This window comes from Pristiophorus japonicus, chromosome 5 (genome assembly GCF_044704955.1).
Source record: "Pristiophorus japonicus isolate sPriJap1 chromosome 5, sPriJap1.hap1, whole genome shotgun sequence".
Taxonomy (NCBI): domain Eukaryota; kingdom Metazoa; phylum Chordata; class Chondrichthyes; family Pristiophoridae; genus Pristiophorus; species Pristiophorus japonicus.
The window spans coordinates 148518468-148542542 of NC_091981.1; the positions used below are offsets into that span (position 1 = coordinate 148518468).

The 24075-nt window shown below is 45.6% G+C and overlaps 1 protein-coding gene across 2 annotated transcripts in view; it reads right to left on the minus strand.

Moving 5' to 3' along the window:
- Positions 1-22454, minus strand: part of LOC139263909 (uncharacterized) — a 71462-nt gene extending 49008 nt beyond the window's left edge. Inside the window, exon 1 of one of the 2 annotated variants that reach the window (XM_070879986.1) lies at positions 22406-22454. In XM_070879986.1, the coding sequence (XP_070736087.1) occupies positions 22406-22426 (21 nt within the window). In that variant the 5' untranslated portion in view covers positions 22427-22454. The remainder of the gene's footprint in view (positions 1-22405) is intronic. The other variant, XM_070879987.1, reaches the window with a different exon arrangement.
- Between the last annotated feature and the right edge of the window lie 1621 nt (positions 22455-24075).

Genomic DNA, 24075 nt, shown 5'->3' on the forward strand with positions numbered 1-24075 from the left:
TGCCCGGTATCCTGGTAGCAGTCATGATGCCTTCATCCCGCGCCAGTCCGCTGTGCCATCAATCTTCTAGCCACCACATTGAAGCCGAGGGTGGCTGCTGGGCAATAAGTGTGATCCACTCTACACCTGGCTGTTTACTCCCCTCTGCAACAGCACCATTCTTAGCCGGCAATTATAGAATGACAACCATGCTGCCACAAGAAGCATCATCGAGCAGGCCATTAAAGTGCTCAAGCAATGGTTCTGCTGTCTTTACCACTCAGGAGGAGCCCAGCAATACACGCCGGAGCAGGTGTCTCAATTTGTAGTGGTCTGCTGCATCCTCCACAACTTGGCCATCATGAGGGCGCAGCCCTTACCACCACAGATTCCGCAACCATCTCAGGAGAAGGAGGAGGAGGGAAGGAAGAGGCAGTCTGCAAATCCCCGCTCTGGATGGGCTTTCTGTGAGCACATCATCAGGCTCCGCTTCCCTTGAATGAAACCCCAGATCTCCAGTCTTCTACATTTCCCCTCCTTACCATTCCTCTGCCATGGAACATAACACCGTCCTTTTGGCCTCAATGCTGAAATGAAAGCCACCATAAAACACATGTTCCAAACATAATTTACAAATGATTAATTCCAAAATTACAATACACAGTCAACTAATAACCCTTGTGCATTCCCTTAGTGCGTGTCTTTCGTGTGCCTTTGCCTATCCTAGTGCTCCTATGACTACACCAGACATAATTTATTGGCTGTAAAGCACTTTGGAACATTCTGACATTGTGAAAGATGCTATGTAAATGCAAGTCTTTCTTTCTTTTACTTGCTAATTTAGCTGTTGTACATAAAGTCAAACAGGTTACAGATACTATTGAGATGATATCCAGTATGTTGGCCTAGAAATTCGTCTTGGGTGGTGGCGCAAACATAAAAACATAGAAACATAGAAACATAGAAAATAGGTGCAGGAGTTGGCCATTCGGCCCTTCGAGTCTGCACCACCATTCAATATGATCATGGCTGATCATGAAACTTCAGTACCCCATCCCTGCTTTCTCTCCATACGCCTTGATCCCTTTAGCCGCAAGGGCCACATCTAACTCCCTTTTAAATATAGCGAATGAACTGGCCTCAACAACTTTCTGTGTAGAGAATTCAACAGGTTCACAATTCTCTGAGTGTAGAAGTTTCTCCTCATCTCGGTCCTAAATGGCATACCCCTTATCCTTAGACTGTGAACCCTGGTTCTGGACTTCCACAACATCGGGAACATTCCTGCATTTAACCTGTCCAATCCCGTCAGAATGTTATATGTTTCTATGAGATCCCCTCTCATTCTTCTAAATTTCAGTGAATACAAGCCTAGTCGATCCAGTCTTTCTTCATATGCCAGTCCTGCCATCCCGGGAATCAGTCTGGTGAACCTTTACTGCACTCCCTCAATAGCAAGAATATCCTTCCTCAGATTAGGAGATCAAAACTGTACACAATATTCAAGGTGTGGCCTCACGAAGGACCTGTAAAATTGCAATAAGACCTCCCTGCTCCTATACTCAAAGCCTCTTGCTATGAAGACCAACATGCCATTTGCCTTCTTCACCGCCTGCTATACCTCCATGCCAACTTTCAATGACTGATGTACCATGACACCCAGATCTCATTGCACCTCCCCTTTTCCTAATTTGTCACCATTCGGATAATATTCTGCTTTCCTGCTTTTGCCACCAAAGTAGATAACCTCACATTTATCTACATTATATTGCATCTGCCATGCATTTGCCCACTCACCTAACCTGTCCAAGTCAGCCTGCAGCCTCTTAGCATCCTCCTCACAGCTCACACTGCCACCCAGCTTAGTGTCATCTGCAAACTTGGAGATATTACATTCAAATCCTTTGTCTAAATCATTAATGTATATTGTAAATAGCTGGGGTCGCAGCACTGAACCTTGCGGTACCCCACTAGTCACTGCCTGCCATTCTGAAAAGGACCCATTTATTTCTACTCTTTGCTTCCTGTCTGCCAACCAGTTTTCTACTCACGCCAATACATTACCCCCAATACCATGTGCTTTAATTTTGCACACTAATCTCTTGGGTGGGACCTTGTCAAAAGCCCTTTGAAAGTCCAAATACACCACATCCATTGGTTCTCCCTTGTCCACTCTATTAGTTACATCCTCAAAATTTTCTACAAGATTTGTCAAGCATGATTTCCCTTTCATAAATCCATGCTGACTTGGACCGATCTTGTCACTGCTTTCCAAATGTGCTGCTATTACATCTTTAATAATTGATTCCAACATTTTCCCCACCACCGATGTCAGGCTAATCGGTCTACAATTCCCTGATCTCTCTCTCTCCCTCCTTTTTGAAAAGTGGGTTTACATTAGCTACCCTCCAATCCATAGGAACTGATCCAGAGTCCATAGAATGTTGGAAAATGACTACCAATGCATCCACTATTTCTAAGGCTACTTCCTTAAGTACTCTGAGATGCAGACTATCAGGCCCTGGAGATTTATCGGCCTTCAATCCCATCAATTTCCCTAATACAATTTCCTGATTAATAAGCATTTCCTTCAGTTCCTCCTTCTTGATAGACCCTTGGTCCCCTAGTATTTCTGGAAGTTTATTTGTGTCTTCCTTAGTGAAGGCAGAACCAAAGTATTTGTTCAATTGGTCTGGCATTTCTTTGTTCCCCATTATAAACTCACTTGATTCTGACTGCAAGAGACCTACATTTGTCTTCACTAATCTTTTTCTCTTCACATATCTATAGAAGCTTTTTCAGTCAGTTTTTATGTTCCCTGCAAGTTTACTCTCATACTCTATTTCCCCCCTCCTAATTAAACACTTTGTCCTCCTCTGCTGAATTCCAAAGTTCTCCCATTCCTCAGCTTTGCTGCTTTTTCCCGCCAATTTATATGCCTCTTCCTTGGATTTAACACTATCCCTAATTTCCCTTGTTTGCCACGGTTCAGCCACCTTCCCCATTTTATTTTTACACCAGACAGGGATGTACAATTGTTGATGTTCATCCACATGGTCGTTCAATGTCTGCCATTGCTGATCCACTGTCAACCCTTTAAGTATCATTCGCCAGTCTATCCTAGCCAATTCACGTCTCATAGAAACATAGAACATAGAAACATAGAAAATAGGTGCAGGAGCAGGCCATTCAGCCCTTCTAGCCTGCACCGCCATTCAATGAGTTCATGGCTGAACATGAAACTTCAGTACCCCCTTCCTGCTTTCTCGCCATACCCCTTGATCCCCCGAGTAGTAAGGACTTCATCTAACTCACTTTTGAATATATTTAGTGAATTGGCCTCAACTACTTTCTGTGGTAGAGAATTCCACAGGTTCACCACTCTCTGGGTGAAGAAGTTTCTCCTCATCTCGATCCTAAATGGCTTACCCCTTATCCTCAGACTGTGACCCCTGGTTCTGGACTTCCCCAACATTGGGAACATTCTTCCTGCATCTAACCTGTCGAAACCCGTCAGAATTTTAAACGTTTCTATGAGGTCCCCTCTCATTCTTCTGAACTCCAGTGAATACAAGCCCAGTTGATCCAGTCTTTCTTGATAGGTCAGTCCCACCATCCCGGGAATCAGTCTGGTGAATCTTCACTGCACTCACTCAATAGCAAGAATGTCCTTCCTCAAGTTAGGAGACCAAAACTGTACACAATACTCCAGGTGTGGCCTCACCAAGGCCCTGTACAACTGTAGCAACACCTCCCTGCCCCTGTACTCAAATCCCCTCGCTATGAAGGCCAACATGCCATTTGCTTTCTTAACCGCCTGCTGTACCTGCATGCCAACCTTCAATGACTGATGTACCATGACACCCAGGTCTCGTTGCACCTTCCCTTTTCCTAATCTGTCACCATTCAGATAATAGTCTGTCTCTCTGTTTTTACCACCAAAGTGCATAACCTCACATTTATCCACATTATACTTCATCTGCCATGCATTTGCCCACTCACCTAACCTATCCAAGTCACTCTGCAGCCTCATAGCATCTTCCTCGCAGCTCACACTGCCACCCAACTTAGTGTCATCCGCAAATTTGGAGATACTACATTTAATCCCCTCGTCTAAATCATTAATGTACAATGTAAACAGCTGGGCCAGCACAGAACCTTGCGGTACCCCACTAGTCACTGCCTGCCATTCTGAAAAGTACCCATTTACTCCTACTCTTTGCTTCCTGTCTGACAACCAGTTCTCAATCCACGTCAGCACACTACCCCCAATCCCATGTGCTTTAACTTTGCACATTAATCTCTTGTGTGGGACCTTGTCGAAAGCCTTCTGAAAGTCCAAATATACCACATCAACTGGTTCTCCTTTGTCCACTTTACTGGAAACATCCTCAAAAAATTCCAGATTTGTCAAGCATGATTTCCCTTTCACAAATCCATGCTGACTTAGACTTATCATGTCACCATTTTCCAAATGCGCTGCTATGACATCCTTAATAATTGATTCCATCATTTTACCCACGACTGAGGTCAGGCTGACCGGTCTATAATTCCCTGTTTTCTCTCTCCCTCCGTTTTTAAAAAGTGGGGTTACATTGGCTACCCTCCACTCGATAGGAACTGATCCAGAGTCAATGTAATGTTGGAAAATGACTGTCAATGCATCCGCTATTTCCAAGGCCACCTCCTTGAGTACTCTGGGATGCAGTCCATCAGGCCCTGGGGATTTATCGGCCTTCAATCCCATCAATTTCCCCAACACAATTTCCCGACTAATAAAGATTTCCCTCAGTTCCTCCTCCTTACTAGACCCTCTGACCCCTTTTATATCCGGAAGGTTGTTTATGTCCTCCTTAGTGAATACCGAACCAAAGTACTTGTTCAATTGGTCTGCCATTTCTTTGTTCCCCGTTATGACTTCCCCTGATTCTGACTGCAGGGGACCTACGTTTGTCTTTACTAACCTTTTTCTCTTTACATACCTATAGAAACTTTTGCAATCCACCTTAATGTTCCCTGCAAGCTTCTTCTCGTACTCCACCTAATCAAACCCTTTGTCCTCCTCTGCTGAGTTCTAAATTTCTCCCAGTCCCCGGGTTCGCTGCTATTTCTGGCCAATTTGTATGCCACTTCCTTGGCTTTAATACTATCCCTGATTTCCCGAGATAGCCACGGTTGAGCCACCTTCCCTTTTTTATTTTTACGCCAGACAGGAATGTACAATTGTTGTAATTCATCCATGCAGTCTCTAAATGTCTGCCATTGCCCATCCACAGTCAACCCCTTCAGTATCATTCGCCAATCTATCCTAGTCAATTCACGCCTCATACCTTCAAAGTTACCCCTCTTTAAGTTCTGGACCATGGTCTCTGAATTAACTGTTTCATTCTCCATCCTAATGCAGAATTCCACCATATTATGGTCACTCTTCCCCAAGGGGCCTCGCACAATGAGACTGCTAATTAATCCTCTCTCATTACACAACACCCAGTCTAAGATGGCCTCCCCCCTAGTTGGTTCCTCGACATATTGGTCTAGAAAACCATCCCTTATGCACTCCAGGAAATCCTCCTCCACCATATTGCTTCCAGTTTGGCTAGCCCAATCTATGTACATATTAAAGTCACCCATTATAACTGCTACACCTTTATTGCATGCACCCCTAATTTCCTGTTTGATGCCCTCCCCAACATCACTACTACTGTTTGGAGGTCTGTACACAACTCCCACTAATGTTTTTTGCCCTTTGGTGTTCTGCAGCTCTACCCATATAGATTCCACATCATCCAAGCTAATGTCTTTCCTAACTATTGCATTAATCTCCTCTTTAACCAGCAATGCTACCCCACCTCCTTTTCCTTTTATTCTATCCTTCCTGAATGTTGAATACCCCTGGATGTTGAATTCCCAGCCCTGATCATCCTGGAGCCACGTCTCCGTAATCCCAATCACATCATATTTGTTAACGTCTATTTGCACAGTTAATTCATCCACTTTATTGCGGATACTCCTTGCATTAAGACACAAAGCCTTCAGGCTTGTTTTTTTAACACCCTTTGTCTTTTTAGAATTTTGCTGTACAGTGGCCCTTTTTGTGCTTTGCCTTAGGTTTCTCTGCCCTCCACTTTTCCTCATCTCCTTTCTGTCTTTTGCTTTTGCCTCCTTTTTGTCTCCCTCTGTCTCCCTGCATTTGTTCCCATCCCCCTGCCATATCAGTTTAACTCCTTCCCAACAGCACTAGCAAACACTCCCCCTCGGACATTGGTTCCGGTCCTGCCCAGGTGCAGACCGTCCGGTTTGTACTGGTTCCACCTCCCCCAGAACCGGTTCCAATGCCCCAGGAATTTGAATCCCTCCCTGCTGCACCACTGCTCAAGCCACGTATTCATCTGCACTATCCTGCGATTCCTACTCTGACTAGCACGTGGCACTGGTAGCAATCCCGAGATTACTACTTTTGAGGTCCTACTTTTTAATTTAGCTCCTAGCTCCTTAAATTCGTTTCGTAGGACCTCATCCCTTTTTTTACCTATGTCGTTGGTACCAATGTGCACCACGACAACTGGCTGTTCTCCCTCCCATTTCCGAATGTCCTGCACCCGCTCCGAGACATCCTTGACCCTTGCACCAGGGAGGCAACATACCATCCTGGAGTCTCGGTTGCGGCCGCAGAAACGCCTATCTATTCCCCTTACCATTGAATCCCCTATCACTATTGCGCTCCCACTCTTTTTCATGCCCTCCTGTGCAAAAGAGCCAGCCACGGTGCCATGAACTTGGCTGCTGCTGCCCTCCCCTGATGAGTCATCCCCCCCAACAGTACTCAAAGCGGTGTATCTGTTTTGCAGGGGGATGACCACAGTGGACCCCTGCACTACCTTCCTTGCACTGCTCTTCCTGCTGGTCTTCCATTCCCTATCTGGCTGTGGACCCTTCTCCTGCGGTAAGACCAACTCACTACACGTGATACTCACGTCATTCTCAGCATCGTGGATGCTCCAGAGTGAATCCACCCTCAGCTCCAATTCCGCAACGCGGACCGTCAGGAGCTCGAGGCGGATACACTTCCCGCACACGTAGTCGCCAGGGACACCGGAAGTGTCCCTGAGTTCCCACATGGTACAGGAGGAGCATAACACCCGACCGAGCTCTCCTGCCATGACTTAACCCTTAGATACACTTAAATTGGCAACAACAATGTTAAAAGTTACTGACTAATATAAAAAGAAAAAGAAAAACTACTCACCAATCACCAGCCAATCAATTACCCCCTAGGCTGTGACGTCACCTTTCTGTTTCTTTCTACTTCTTTTTTGCCTTCTCCTTGTAGCTGCACAAGCACGCCTCACCAACGAACTCCCGACGCCTCTCGTGGCCTTTTATCGGCCTCCGACCCCAGACTCACGCCTCACCAACGAACTCCCGACGCCTCTCGTGGCCTTTTATAGGCCTCCGACCCCAAACCCACGCCTCACCAATGAACTCCCGACGCCTCTCGTGGCCTTTTATAGGCCTCCGACCCCGGACTCATGCCTCACCAACGAACTCCCGACGCCTCTCGTGGCCTTTTATAGGCCTCCGACCCCGGACTCACGCCTCACCAACGAACTCCCGACGCCTCTTGTGGCCTTTTATAGGCCTCCGACCCCGGACTCACGCCTCACCAATGAACTCCCGACGCCTCTCGTGGCCTTTTATAGGCCTCCGACCCCGGACTCACGCCTCACCAACGAACTCCCGACGCCTCTCGTGGCCTTTTATAGGCCTCCGACCCCGGACTCACGCCTCACCAACGAACTCCCGACGCCTCTCGTGGCCTTTTATAGGCCTCCGACCCCGGACTCACGCCTCACCAACGAACTCCCGACGCCTCTCGTGGCCTTTTATAGGCCTCCGACCCCGGACTCACGCCTCACCAACGAACTCCCGACGCCTCTCGTGGCCTTTTATAGGCCTCCGACCCCGGACTCACGCCTCACCAACGAACTCCCGACGCCTCTCGTGGCCTTTTATAGGCCTCCGACCCCGGACTCACGCCTCACCAACGAACTCCCGACGCCTCTCGTGGCCTTTTATAGGCCTCCGACCTCGGACTCACGCCTCACCAACGAACTCCCGACGCCTCTCGTGGCCTTTTATAGGCCTCCGACCCCGGACTCACGCCTCACCAATGAACTCCCGACGCCTCTCGTGGCTTTTTATAGGCCTCCGACCCCGGACTCACGCCTCACCAACGAACTCCCGACGCCTCTCGTGGCCTTTTATAGGCCTCCGACCCCGGACTCACGCCTCACCAACGAACTCCCGACGCCTCTCGTGGCCTTTTATAGGCCTCCGACCCCGGACTCACGCCTCACCAACGAACTCCCGACGCCTCTCGTGGCCTTTTATAGGCCTCCGACCCCGGACTCACGCCTCACCAACGAACTCCCGACGCCTCTCGTGGCCTTTTATAGGCCTCCGACCCCGGACTCACGCCTCACCAACGAACTCCCGACGCCTCTCGTGGCCTTTTATAGGCCTCCGACCCCGGACTCACGCCTCACCAACGAACTCCCGACGCCTCTCGTGGCCTTTTATAGGCCTCCGACCTCGGACTCACGCCTCACCAACGAACTCCCGACGCCTCTCGTGGCCTTTTATAGGCCTCCGACCCCGGACTCACGCCTCACCAACGAACTCCCGACGCCTCTTGTGGCCTTTTATAGGCCTCCGAGCCCGGACTCACGCCTCACCAACGAACTCCCGACGCCGACTGATCCTTGACCTCAACTCCATTTTCCCGCCCAATCTCATACCATCATACCTGAGATTACTACCTTTGAGGTTCGACTTTTTATTTAACTCCTAGCTCCCTAAATTCAGCCTATAGACTATAGACCTCATCCTGTTTTTTTGCCTATATCGTTGGTACCTATATGCACCACGACAACTGGCTGTTCACCCTCCCCCTCCAGAATGCCCTGCAGTCGCTCCAAAACATCCTTGACCCTTGCACCAGGGAGGCAACATACCATCCTGGAGTATCATAAGATTTAAGAGCAGGAGGAGGCCATACGGCCCCTCGAGCCTGCTCCACTATTCAATAATATCATGACTGATCTTTGACCTCAACTCCATTTTCCCGTCCAATCTCTATAACCCTTGAATCCCTTAGATTCCAAAATCTATCTATCTCAGCTTTGAATACACTCAAGAATTCAGCATCCACAGCCCTTTGGGAGAGGGAATTCCAAAGATTCACAACCCTCTGAGTGAAGAAATTCCTCCTCAGCTCAGTCTTAAATGGACAACCCTTTATCCTGAGACTATGATCCCTAGGTCTAGACTCTCCAGCCAGGGGAAACAATTTCGGTGGACGATATCAGCGCGTAGACTTGACTATCCTGAACACATTGGCCCGCCGCCTGCTGTGTTTAGAGTGGACCAATAGCGTAAATAAGTCCTGAAATATGATATTAACCCCCTCCATTTGCACATGTAAAGGATTGCTAACATCTACATGAAATGGCATTGGGAGGGAGGAACACAGGAACAGCAAAAAAGCAATTCTGAAAAGTGTTCTGATGGAAAGGTCATCGACCTGAAATGTTAACCTTACCTTTTGCTCTCCCCAAATGCTGCCTTACCTGCTGAGTCTTTCCAGTATTTTTTACTTTTATTTAAAAAAATAAGTTTTGTTTTCTTGCACCCTAACTGCCAATTATGCAAACATTTAGCTGGTCATTATTTAAGAAATCAACTTGAGCAACTTATTCTGTACCTGACGGCTGCTCTTCTCAGTGGAATGACAGTACAAGAAATTTTAATTGTTGTTTTCAAATTAGATCAATTAAAATATGGTGCTGCTGGTGCAAATTAAATACCAGGTACTCTCTTATGTTTTGACTTTTGGCTCCAGCCTTGAAGGTAGGGTTTAACAACAGTATCATAGAATCTTACAGCACAGAGCGAGGCCATTCGGACCATCGTGCTTGTGCTGACTCTTTGAAAGAGCTACCCAATTAGCTCCACTTCCCTGCTCTTTCACAATAGGCCTACAAATATATCCAATTCCCTTTTGAAAATTATTAAATCTGCTTCCATCGTCTTTTCAGACAATGCATTCTAGATCATAACTCACTGCGTAAAAAAAATTCACCTCATCTCACCTCTGCTTCTTTTACTAATTATCTTAAATCTGTGGCCTCTCGTTATTGACCCAACTACCACTGGAAATGGTTTCTCCCTCTTTACTCTATCAAAACCCTGCATAAGTATAAATGTAACCATCTATTGTCTAATTTAATTCCGATGAATGCAGTTGAGTCAGTAATTCACATGGTTCCCTTTGTTGCCAACTTGCCTCATCTATCCTGTGAGACTGACTTAGCAACACTTGAAAAGTACACGTGCAACATGTCTAAAAACATTTCTAAATTTCCATGGTTTGGACCACAAGAAAGCAACTTCTTTGTGCCGGCTCTTTTATTCTGATGGCAGAATCACAAACCCATATATTAGTGGGTCTATTCTGCCTTCAGGACAAAGGAGCTCAATCTGTTTGCATTATGGAGTGCAGCTGACAGTGAGAATGCAGGTCTTCCTTCAGTGGCTACATTGATTCATTCAAAAGCACTCTGAAACATGATGCAGGCAATCACACCCTGTAGATGGGTAAAGCCTGCTATGTTTGCAAAGCTGCAGCCCTTTCCTGCTGATTCCTGGTGTCCAAGGGGCACACAATATAATGGTTAGCTTTCGGTAGCTGTATGTCAACTGCTTGATGCAGGCATGGACTGCAGATTGACTAATATCTTATAATGTTGCGAAGAAGTAAGCCTGAGGATTGGGAGAGCTTTAGAAACCAGCAAAGGATGACCAAAAAATTGATTAAAAGGGAGAAAATAGAATGAGAATAAATTAGCAAGAAATATAAAAACAGATTGTAAAAAGGAAGAGAGTCGCAAAAGTAAGTGTTGGTTCCTTAGAGGCTGATGCATATGAAATTATAATGGGGACTAAGGAAATAGCAGAGACTTTAAACAAATATTTTGTATCTGCTGTCACAGTAAAAGACACAAAAAAAACCCAAAGATAGTGCAGAACCAAAGGGCTAATGATAGTGAAGAAGTTAAAATAATTAAGATCAAAAGAGATAGCTACAGATATAGTGGATGCATTGGTTGTGATCTTCCAAAATGTCCTAGATTCTGGTCCCAGCAGATTGATCCACTATCTCTGCAGCCACCTTTTTTAGAACCCTAGGATGTAGGCCGTCAGGTCCAAGGGCTTTCTTGGCTTTTAGACCCATTCGTTTCTCAAGTAATTTTTCTCTATTGATCTTAATTATAGGGAATTTTGGAAGATCACAACTGTGGGGCTATTCACTTTGGTAGGAAGAATAGAAAAACAGAATACTTCTTAAATGGTGAGAAACTATTAAATGTTAGTGTTCAGAGAAATTTAGGTGCCCTCGTACAGAAAACACAGAAAGTTAGCATGCAAGTACAGCAAGCAATTAGGAAGGCATATGGCATGTTGCCCTTTATTGCAAGGGGGTTGGAGTATAAGAGTAAAGAAGTCTTGCTACAATTGTTCAGGGCCTTGGTGAGACCACACCTTGAGTACTGTGCACAGTTTTGTCTCCTTATCTTAAGAAGGATATATTTACCATAGAGGCGGAGCAATGAAGGTTCACTAGATTGATTCCTGGGATGAGATGTTTGTCCTATAAGGAGAGATTGAGTAGTTTGGGCCTTAACTCTCTGGAGTTTAAAAGAATGAGAGGTGATCGCATTGAAACATATAAGATTCTAAGGGGAATTAACAGGGTAGATGCTGAGAGGTTCCTTTGGCTGGAGAGTCTCGAACTAGGGGGCATAGTCTCAGGATAAGGGGTCAGCCATTTAAGACTAAGATAAGGAGGAATTTCTTCACTCAGAGGGTTGTGACTCTTTGGAATTCTCTACCATTGAGTATATTCAAGGCTGAGATAGATAGATTTTTGGCAAGGGAATCAAGGGATATGGCATTCAGGCAGGAAATTGAAATTGAGGTCGAAGATCAGCCATTGTTATTGAATGGCAGAGCAGCCTCAAGGGGCCATATGGCCTTCTCCTGCTCCTAATTCTTATATTCTTATGCTCTTATCTCATCTGCTGTAGCTTAGAAAGAGCTTGAGCTGAAGAAATTGAGGGCTGTAGTAATTTTCACTGCCACAGAGGGTGCATCGCCAACTGTAACAATATGTTGCAGGTCTTGCTGACAAGGGCTGGTCAGATGGAGAAGTACAGCCTCCTTATGCACTGCTCTTCAGTAAATTGGCATGACAGGGCAAATGACCTCTTCCTGTGCTGTATCATTCTGTGACTCTGTGAAACAGGTAGGAGACTGTGGGCCCAAATACAGATTCCAGAGATCCCTAATGCTGCGGCTGCTCCTTTTCCTCCACTTCCTCCAACCAAAATGGAGTGGGCAAGATAACTCCTTTGTTCTGCAGTAACGAGCATCTCCCTGCGCTCCCTGAACATTTGCAAGCAACTTCAAACAGAACTGCAACAATTTCTATGTCAAAAATGTCTGTATAAATTAAGCAAAAGTTTTGCAAATAGATTCCAAATATCTGAATACTTGCAGGTGGGTGGCTTTTATGGCCTGTCAAACCTGGTGGTACTGGTTGGGTCCAGACTGCACATTCCTCTTGCTAAGTCACCCAAAAATAGCACTGGGGTCCTATTTGCATCATAGGACCAAATTTGAATACTATGATGAGCCCCCCACCTGTTTCTGGATGCCATCTGGGCCATCCATCTCAATGATCCCAGCCAAATGGTGGCAGCTGGAGCAGCACCTGCCATGGGACAGTAAATGCTGCTTCCCGATTTTCAGAATGCTACCACCCCAATCCTGCCCTAGAATGGGGATGTAAAATCGGCCCTCATGTGTCCAGAGCCGGTGTTTATTTAGTTTGGGTTCTGGGAGCCTGGTTCTCCAAGGTTACGTTACTAAATCTAACTATGTTACCCCACCAGCAGAATTTTATATCCTCAAAATAATATGGGGGAGAAATTCGGTTGCGTCTCTGTTTTGATAATGTCCTGGGTGGAGCGGTAAATTTTGCGCCAGCAAATGGATTGCATCTGCCGACGCAAAATTCATCAGCTGGGCCCCAAGTTTGGAGCGGAGCATTAAGGGAGGCGTTTGGAGCGGAGCACTAGGGGAGGCATTTGGAGCGGAGCATTAAGGGAGGCATTTGGAGCGGAGCACTAAGGGAGGCGTTTGGAGCGGAGCACTAAGGGAGGCGTTTGGAGTGGAGCACTAGGGGAGGCGTTGCACACCTCTTTTAGGGTGCTAGGCCGGCTGAACAAGCGGAAATCCTGAGCTAAACAGCCGGCCTCGGAGTGCCATAAGAGAGGCCTCAGGGGGAGGAAAAAAACACCAAAAACATTCCCAATACATAAATCGCCACCACAACATAAATGCCAAAAAGACCCCAAAAGAAACCAATCACACTTACCCGAGGTCAACATTGCTTACCTCACTGTACCTGCCACAGCTTGGAATACCAGCTTCCACAGTCATTCCCAGCAGGGCGCTCTACAGAGTGCTATGGGTAGGGTGGCAGCCAAAAATCAAACTGGTGTCACAACCAAGCGTGTTGCACACCGACTCACCACTTCCGGGCGGTAATGTTCAGCGCCCACTCAAAACCAGCACCGAATGTCCTGGTGAGCGCTGGAAGCTGGTCATCCACTCGGAAGTGCTTACCGTCGCCATTGCTGCCCCTCCAGGGCGCTAACAGGGCAGCAGAAGACCTAAAGTTCAGCCCTATGATTCTGCCACCAGGATAAGGGAATCGGATTTAATAGTGTAAACACGGGGAGCCATATCATGGAATACAAATTGAATGAGTGCCAGAATAAGCAGGGCTAAAAGGAGCAGGAGAGTGGGACTAATTGGATAGCTCTTGCAAAGAGCTGGCATAGACACAATGGGTGGAATGGTCTCCTTCTGCACTGTATGGTTCTGCTTACCTGTGTCTACCTGTGTGTCAGTTGCTGTTTTATTGACTGCCTCTTGCATATGTGCCGTTTTTCCATTGTTGTTGAATCTGGCTTTTTCCAGCCTGGCTGAGACCTTCTCTAGTGTCAGGGAAGATCTGTACAGGCCAGCAATGTTAAAAGCACATGACTATTCAAGTATGCCAACAGAGAATTATAATTAAAACAAGGTCTTGTATTCAGCAGGGATAGAGGCAGTATGGCATCGCTCTTTCTATGGATAACATGCTAATCAACTACATATCTGAATCAACAAGATAGCTTATTTCACCAAAGCTTCTTATATCAAATAATATTTACATGACAAATTTCAATACAGAATGGCTGCTTTTCAAACAAAATCTGAATTTGCAGCTGTTTATAAAACCAGGCTTTGACTTGACATTACCAGCACTAACATTCCATCAGTTAAATACCAGGTAAATCAGACTAGATTAAACTGGGACAAACTCAACTGTAAAATTAAAATTAACGTGAGCCATAAATAACAGATATATAAGAGTAATATTACAAATTTGTGCTCCAAGCACTGAGCTTCTCCCATGAAGTGAAAATTCTCCCTTAAAACTAGTTAAACTAGTCAATTACTAATCCTTAGGTGGGTGTGGGTCTCTCTATCTGATTCAACTATAATTATCTCTGGTTCTGTGTCTACCTTTATGTTAACACTTATCCTGGGTTTTGGGAGGTGTGACTCCAGATATAGCTCTGTAGACCACTCTCCATGTTGATGCTATCTTGTGCCTCCTCTCTCCTGTGAGATGTGGAGAGTAACAGCTCTCCAATTTCCAAATCAGACTCTAACAGGCCTACTGGAGAGTAGAGGCACAGGATAATACAGAAATATATTTTTTTAAATGTTTAAACTCTTCAGTTTACAAAAAAATCCAAACCATGGGTCTGTGAACAGATGCTTGACCAATGTGTGATGCGTGCTTGCGTCATGACTCAATTTGATATGATGACACAAGCATGCAGGCCTGAGGCTTCCTGACATGTGCACCAACAGTAATGTAAAAGCAGCTTTGGTACATATGAACATTCAAAAATGACGAACAAGAAAGATCATCTGGTCCATCAAGCCTGCCCAACACGGTTGTGATGCCCTGAAGCATCAGGATTAGACATCATCTATTCACCAGCAGCCAAGTAATCTCCAGCAGAGGCAACAAAAAGATAAAAACTCAAGACCAATTATGGGAAAAAAATATGGAAAATCCCTCTCCAATCCTCTCAATCCTATAAAAGGCTCACATTATTTTTCAATTCCAGCAAAAAGTCTCTATCCAAAATATCAATCTGTCTTTTTTCTTTTCTGATGATAATGGATCAGTTCTACATTTCCAGCATTTTCTATCTTTATTTGAGACTGCCAATATTTACATTTTTTCTTTTTGTCTTTCTACATTTCTCTAACTATCCCTGTCTACCTATTTGTGGGTGGTACTGCATGTTTCTCTATTGCTGTGTCTCTGCCTCGGTTTGTGTCTCTGTGTTTTCATCTATGTGCCTACAATTTGTGAGCACATCAGAAATAAATCAAAAAGAGACAGTTTGTTTGACATTAAAACTCAGCAGCCAACGGCACAGAAAGAAACGGGGTCATCACAGCTTATAGACAAAACTCAGCAGTCAGTTCTAAAACAAATATATCACACTGTCTATAAACAAAAAAAAAGTTTAAAACTAGCAGGCAGTGAATCTGTTTAAAAAAAAACACCTCTGCAATCATTCTGATGTTGAAAAGTCGCAATCAGAACCCATTACACTCCCTATGCTTTTACAATGACTGCGAACTGTAGCATTATACCACGTTTTGTTTTCGGTGTTGGGATTTATTTTAATTCCCCTTTCACTAACAAGACTACTAAGCTGCCAAGATGACATGATCTTTCTCAACAGGAATATGCATATTTATTGTGTGAAGCAGTTTGAGATGTTTTGGATTGAAAGGCACTTAGCTAATTGCAGAATTATGGAGCTATTCCAGTACCAGAAATAGTTTTGGTTGCACAAATCTCATAGGATTCATATTCAGTGTAAACTCCTGAACTGGATTGGGCCTGACACTGGGGGGGCTTGTCAAAAAAAGGGGATGGGAAATCAGTCTGCACGGCAGAATTCAAAGGATGGGCCAACTGCAGCAAAAGAAACTGAACAGCCATGGCATACAGACAAGACCCAGCTGTCAGATAAGCGGCTGTGCATTGGGACAAATCCTTTCAGTCTTTCCAAGGTCTGTATCGGGCAAAAATGGCTGGCAAAAATCACGGGATAGCAAAATTAATCTGGAGGCAAGTAATTGAGTGCCACAGCAATGATTCATGTAGGAACCTTGAAAATGAGTGTTGTCAGGCTTTTCAAAAATGAGGGAAGGTAGCATCAATGCTGAGACCAATCCTGTCCTCACTCACTGTCCAGATATGCACACTTCCACAGGGCTCATTGGATATCAAGCAGGGGTAGGTTCAGTCCATTGCCAATTTTACACTCTCTAATCCAGGAGTACTAAGGCTAGTTGTTGCATCTGCTGGCACCCCAGCTGAGAGTTGAGGTAGGTAGTGGTTATATTACTAGACTAGCAATCCAGAGGCCTGTACTAATGATCCAGAAATATGAGTTCAAATCCTACCATACCAGATGGGGAATTTAAATTCAGTTAACTAAATAAATCTGGAACAAAAAGCTAGAATCAGTAATCGTGAAAATGAAACTACCGGATTGTTGTACAAGCTCATCTGGTTCACTAATGTCCATCACCAAGAGTGGTTCAATAGCACCACTACTGACCGAGCTGGGCGAGTCCTGCAGGACATAGCTGCCAGACTGCGACTGCCGGTGGTGAGGAAACCAACATGAGGGAAAACCCTACTCGATCTTATCCTCATCAATCTGTCCATGTCAGTATTGGTAGGAGTGATCACTGCACAGTCCTTATGGAGATTCTCAGGGTGCAATTGGCCTGTTTTGTACCTCCCGTTAGCGCCAGTGGGGGACAGCAACGGAACGCTAAGGGGTTACTGACAGGGCACGGCAAACTTAGTGATGCCCGCAAATTTGCCTGGGAGTTTTGCGCTGGTGCTAACACTTACAACCTCGCTCTCTTGCACTCCAGAGATCATGATGTCATCCAGTGCGCAGCACTCCGTTACCGCCCCGGATGCAATATTCACTTACGCCCCCTGCAGCATCGCCGGGCACCCACAACAGCAGCTGCAAGAGATGTTGTCACCTCGGCCGGGTGCTTGGGGAGTGCTAATTAAAGGCAGTGGTGGTCAGGTAGGGCAAAAACATTTTATCTCCACAGTGTGGTGTTTTTTTGCTTTATTTGGGCCCCGCGATTTCTCAGCCCTGCACTCTCATTGAGTGCTTGGGGCCCAACACAGACAGCAACAAAACTCCAGCATTGGACATTCCCTTTAAGCGATGCAAGGAGCCTATACAGATGGCAGCGCTGCCCCGAACATTGCTCAGCGCTCTGCCGATACCGCCCTTCTGACTCCCTTTAGCACTCGAAGAGAAGTGATGCCGCTTGATTTAGCATTCCACATCCCTCTTGGAGCTCTAAAGCGGAAGTTCCCTTCAGTTGCAAATATTTTTCGGCCGGCGATACTTTTGCGCTTTTACAAAAGTTATTGCCCCAAACAGGGCGCTACGCAATTTCTAGCCCAAAGTTCCATCTTCACACTGAGGGCACCCTACATTGTGTTGTGTGGCATTACCACCGTGCTAAATGGGATCGATTCAGAATGGATCTAGCTGCTCAAAACTGGGCATCCATGAGGCACTGTGGGCCATTAGCAACAGAATTCTATTCAACCATAATCTGTGACCTCATGGCCCAGCATATTCCTCACTCTACCATTACCATCAAACCAGGAGATCAACACTGATTCAATGAGGTGTGCAGAAGATCATGCTCGGAGCAGCACCAGGCTTACCTAAAAATCAGGTGCCAAGCTGGTGAAGCTACAATACAAGACTATATACATGCTAACTAACGGAAGTAGCATACTATAGACAGAGCAAATTGATCCAACAACCAATGGATCAGATCCAAACCCTGCAGTCCTGCCACATCAGTCATGAATGGTGGTCGATAATTAAACAATTAACAGGAGGAGGAGGCTCTATGAACATTCCCATCATATTGATGATGGGGCCTAGCACATGAGTGCAAAAGAAAAGGCTGATGTGTTCGTAATCATCTTCAGCCAGAAATGCCAAGTGAATGATCCATCTCAGCCTCCTCTTGAGGTTCCTTCCATCATTGATGCCAGTCATCAGCCAAATTGATTCACTGCATGTGATATCTCGAAATGGATGAGCGCACTGGATACAGAAAAGGATATGAGCCTCAAGAATAGCCTGGCTGTATTGCTGAAGACATGTACACCAGAACTAGCCATGCCTCTAGCTAAGCTATTCCAGTACAGCTACAACACTGGCATCTACCCGACAAAGTGGAAAGTTGCCCAGCTATGTTCATTCCACAAAAACAGGACAAATCCAATACGGCCAATTAACACCCCGTCAGTCTATTCACAATCATCAGCAAAGTGATGGAAGGTGTCATCGACAGTGCTATCAAGTGGCACTTACCCATCAACAACCTGCTCACCAATGCTCAGCTTGGGTTCCACCAGGGCAATTCAGCTGCAGATCTCAGTACAGCCTTGGTCCAAACATGGACAAAAGATAGGTGAGGTGAGGGTGACTGCTCTTGACATCAAGAGAGTATATGACCAAGTGTGGCATCAAGGAGCCCTAGTAAAATTGAAGTTAATGGGAATTAGGGGGAAAACTCTCCACTGGCTGGAGTCATACCGAGCACAAAGGAAGATGGTTGTGGTTGTTGGAGGCCATTCATCTCAGCCCCAGGACATTGCTGCAAGAGTTCCTCAGGGCAGTGTCCTCGGCCCAACCATCTTCAGCTGCTTCATCAATGAGCTTCCCTCCATCATAAGGCCAGGCATGGGGATGTTCATTTATGATTGCACAGTGTTCAGTTCCATTCACAACTCATCATAACAGAATTATGGAATCATAGAATGGTTACTGTACAGAAGGAGGACATTTCACCTGCAAGAGCACATCAGCTAGTCCCACTTCCCCTTTCCCCATAGGTCTGCAATTTTTTTTCCTTCAGGTACTTATCCAATTCCCTTTTGAAAGCCACAATTGAATCTGCATACACCACATTTCAGGCAGTGCATTCCAGACCATAACCACTCACTGCATAAAAAAGTTTTTCCTCAGGTCGCCTTTGGTTCTTCTGCCAATCACCTTAAATCTGTATCCTTTGATTGTCGACTCTTCCGCCAATGGGAACAGTTTTTCTCTCTCTACTCTGTCTAGACCCCTCATGATTTTGAGCACCTCCATCAAGTATTCTCTCAACCTTCTCTGATCTAATGTGAATAACCCCAGCTTCTCCAGTGTATCCATGTAACTGAAGTCCCTCATCCATCCCTGGAACCATTCTTGTAAATCTTTTGCGCACCCTCCCTAAGGCCTTTACACCCTTCCTAAAGTGTAGTACCCAGAATTGGGCACACTACTCCAGTTGAGGCCAAACCAGTGTTTTATAAAGGTTCATCATAACTTCCCAGCTTTTGTAGTCTATGCCTCTATTTATAAAGCCCAGGATCCCGTAACCTTTCTTAACTGCTTTCTCAACCTGCCCTGCCATTTTCAACAATTTGTGCACATATACCCATAGGTCTCTCTGTTCCTGCACCCCCTTTTAGAGTTGTACCCTTTAGCTTATTTTGCCTCTCCTCGTTCTTCCTATCAAAATGTATCACTTTGCACTTTTCTGTGTTAAATTTCACCTGCCACGTGTCCACCCATTCCAACAGCCTGTCTATGTCCTCTTGAAGTCCATCACTATCCTTTTCATTGTTCCATATACTTCAAGTTTTGTATCATCTGCAACTTTTGAAAGTCTGCCCTGTACATCCAAGTCCAAGTCATTAATATATATCAAGAGAAGCAGTGGTCCTAGTACCGACCCCTGGGGAACACCACTATATATTTTCCTCCAGTCCAAAAAACAACCGTTCACTACTACTCTCTGTTTCCTGCTAGGAAACTTGCCGGTTGGGTTTAAATATTTAATGTTTAACGGGCATCAATCTTTGCTCCTGTGAGCGGGCGCGGGGTTTGCTGCTGTGATTGGTGGGTGGACAAAACGTCAGTATATGAGGAATATGAGGTGTGACGAATGTTTGTGACGGAGTAGCGGCTGAAGATCCTGGTGGAGGAACGGTGAAAGATCGTGGCGGAGGTGCAGCAAATGAGGGTACGGGGCCCAGAAGAGCCGAGGACGCAGGGGCTGCACGGGCCAGCCCACACTGCGATATGTGTGCGCACTAGATCCGTGCAGCGGACCCAGGTCTCCAGTAGTCCTGGTTAACTCTTGCCACTGGATAAAGGCACAGCGCTGTCAAGCCCATGTGGTGGCTGATGTGCAATGGTCACCACACGTTAAAAAAATCTACCCGCAGGCAACTTCCACCCTTCAATTGAAATTCAGGTCTGGAATATCAGATCCTTTATTGAAACATCTGTGAACCCATGTGGAAGCAAGTCATCCTCGTTCAATGGACCGCCTATGATATGATGTTTCCTGTCACTTAGCCAATTTCATATCCATGCTGCCATTGTCCCTTTTATTCCATGGGCTTCAACTTTGCTGGCAAGGCTATTATGTGGAACTTTAACAAACACCTTTTGGAAGTCTATGTGCACCACATCAACCTCTTTGCCCTCATCAACCCTCTCTCTGTTACCTCATCAAAAAAGTCAATCAAGTTAGTTAAAAATGATTTGCCTTTAACAATGAATCCATACTTGTCCAAGTGACTCTTAATTTTGTCCCGGCTTATCGTTTCTAAAAGCTTCCCCGCCATCAAGGTTAAACTGACTGGCTTGTAGTTGCTGGGTTTAACCTTATACCTATTTTTGAACAAAGCACCACTCCTGTATCTAAGGATGATTGGAAGATTATGGCCAGTACCTCCACAATTTCCACCTTTACATTCTTCAGCATCCGAAGATGCATCCCATCCGGTCCTGGTGACTTATCTACTTTAAATACAGCCAGCCTTTCTAGTACCTCCTCTTTATGAATGTTTAGCCCATACAGACAGTATCTCAACTACCGCCTCTTTCATTATGATTTTGGCAGCATCTTCTTCCTAGGTAAAGACAAATGCAAAGTACTCATTTAGTACCTCAGCTATGCCCTCTGCCTCCATGCGTAGGTCTCCTTTTTGGACCCTAATTGGCTCCACCCCAATGATGCAGGAAGACTTGGGCGGCAGTCAGGCTTGGGCTGATAAATGGCAAGCAACATTCGCGCCACACAAGTGCCAGGCAATGACTATCTCCAACAAGAGAGAATCTAACCACCGGCCCTTGATATTCAACAGCATTAGCATCGCTGAATCCTCCACCATCAAAATCCTGGGGATCAACATTGACCAGAAACTTAACTGGACCAGCCATATATGTACTGTGGCTGCAAAAGCAGGTCAGAGGCTGGGCATTCTGAGACGAGTGTCTCATCTCCTGACTCCCCAAATCCTTTCCACCATCTACAAGGCACAAGTCAGGAGTGTGATGGAATACTCTCCATTTGTCTGGTTAAGTGCAACACTCAAGAAGCTCGATACCATTCAGGACAAAGCAGCCCACTTGATTGGCACCCATCTACCACCTTAAATATTCACTCACTGCACCACCGGCACACCGTGACTAAAGTGTGTACCATCTACATGATGCACTACAGCAACTCACCAGGGCTTCTTTGGCAGCACCTCCCAAATCACGACTTCTACCACCTAAAAGGACAAGGGCAGCAGGCACTTGGGAACACCATCACCTGCAAGTTCCCCTCCAAGTTAAACACCATCCTGACTCGGAAATATATCACCATTCCTTCATCGTCACTGGGTCAAAATCCTGGAACTCCCTCCCTCACAGCACTGTAGGAGTTTCTTCACCACACGGACTGCAGCGGTTCAAGAAGGCAGCTCACCACTACTTTCCCAAGGACAATTAAAGATGGGCAATAAAGGCTGGCCTTACCAGCAACTTCCACATTCCATGAATGAATAAAACAAAAAGACCAGTTAGCTCACCATAGACAGGGGATTGAACCTAGGACCTTCCTGATCTGTACAGCTCATGATGTAAGCTTGCTGAAGCTCTGTGGAGGGGTGGGGCGGGAGGGAAGGGGTGGTGGAGGTGGATGTGGTAATTCTGTAATATAAGAGAGCATAACTGAAGTACAGGTTGGACCTCTCTGGTCTGGCACCCTTGAGACCTGACCAGTGCCGGAACAGAGAATTTTCCGAACCTCAAGAGGTCATGCTTACCGGTACCTGTCGACGGCGCATGGACTCCTATGTGTGTGTGTGTGTTTGCTGGCAGCCTGTGAGCGGCTGCCTCAGGACCTGCGCACACACTCACTGACTGACAGCTGCTCCAGCCAATCGCTGAACCACACTCACTGACTGATAGCTGACCGGCCAATCGCCGAACACATTCACTGACTGATATCTGCTCCAGCCAATCACTGAACAAACTCACTGACTGACAGCTGACCGGCCAATCACCAAATACACTCACTGACTGACAGCCGCTCCAGCCAATCAAAACTTTTTTTCTTAATAAACCTGCCTCTCCCTCAGACCCAGCTAAAGTCGAACCACGGATGTTTCCGGACCAGTGAGTCCCAGACCAGAAAGGTCCAATCTGTATCTCCAAATGGTAAATTCATAAAACATTGATTTACAAGATAATAGAGGCTGGGACTGTTATAAACTTTAATGTAATCTACTTCTGATTAGATCATGAAGTTGAAACAGTTTATGTAACAATCAGATCCCATAGTTGGACATAAGGTAAAACTTTTTTGATAGGTTTACTGAACCTTCCATGAAGAGCAATTATACACTTCCATTTTAGCGTTGACTATTTTTCTGTAATTCAAGGGACTACAGTAACAGCTAATTCTGCAGGACATGAACACGATCGAGGACTGCGCAGGTTTACTGCAAACAGGATGAAAAGTGGACAAGTGTGTACTAGGAAAATCCTAGCAATTTTCACTCATTTTACAATGGGTGAGAATGGGTTGAGAATCTAGCTATCCAGTCAATCTCCTGACAGAGGTCCTCAAAGACAAGAAAAATATTCAAGCGGTTAAAATTTTCCCTGAGGACCAAATCAAACTGAGCTATCAAACTGCAGGATCAATCTTGCTTTACAAACCATCCTGCTTGCCTCTGACAAGATGTATTTCACAGATGATAAATGTCTCAGTATCACAGGATCCATCGTGTTTCATATTGTATTTCATCACTGGCATCTATACCTATCCATATAACCTTCAATTAATCAGATACTTGTCCACAGTTTTTAATTTATATTGGAGTAAACTGTGGAATATTGAAACATATAGGAAAATAGGAATAGAAATAGGCTATTCATCCCCTCAAGCCATTTAATTAGATCATGTCTGTTCCGCACCTCAATTCCACTTAGCCACCTTTGCTCCATATCCCTTGATACCCTTACCTAACACTCAGATTCCCCCCATAATCAGCAGTAATACAATAACTCACTGATAGTCTAAATGCAATTGGTATCAAAAAGTGTAATGCCCTGATCAACCTGCAACTACTAGTAATCCCATAACCCGTTGACATTCACCCTGAAACTGTAGCCAGAATCCCCCTGAACTGCACAAGATGCAGTCAGGTTCCCCAGTTGATGCCACTTTTAACTGGCCCGACCTCTCTACAACCTTGCACTTTGGTTTGGACTCTGGTTCCATATGAAGGTGACAACTCTGAACTGGAAGCCTTAGTCAGAGCTGGTCTGTGCTTGGGACTTCACACATCAAAACCAGCTGGTACAGACCGACATGAACCAAACCAAGAGATTGCACAAAGGGCAGCGGGCTCAGTGTTTCGGGCATTTCTTATAGGGCACCTTGTCCTTAAACTCAGCTCAGTACCAACATTTCTAAACCATTCCTTGA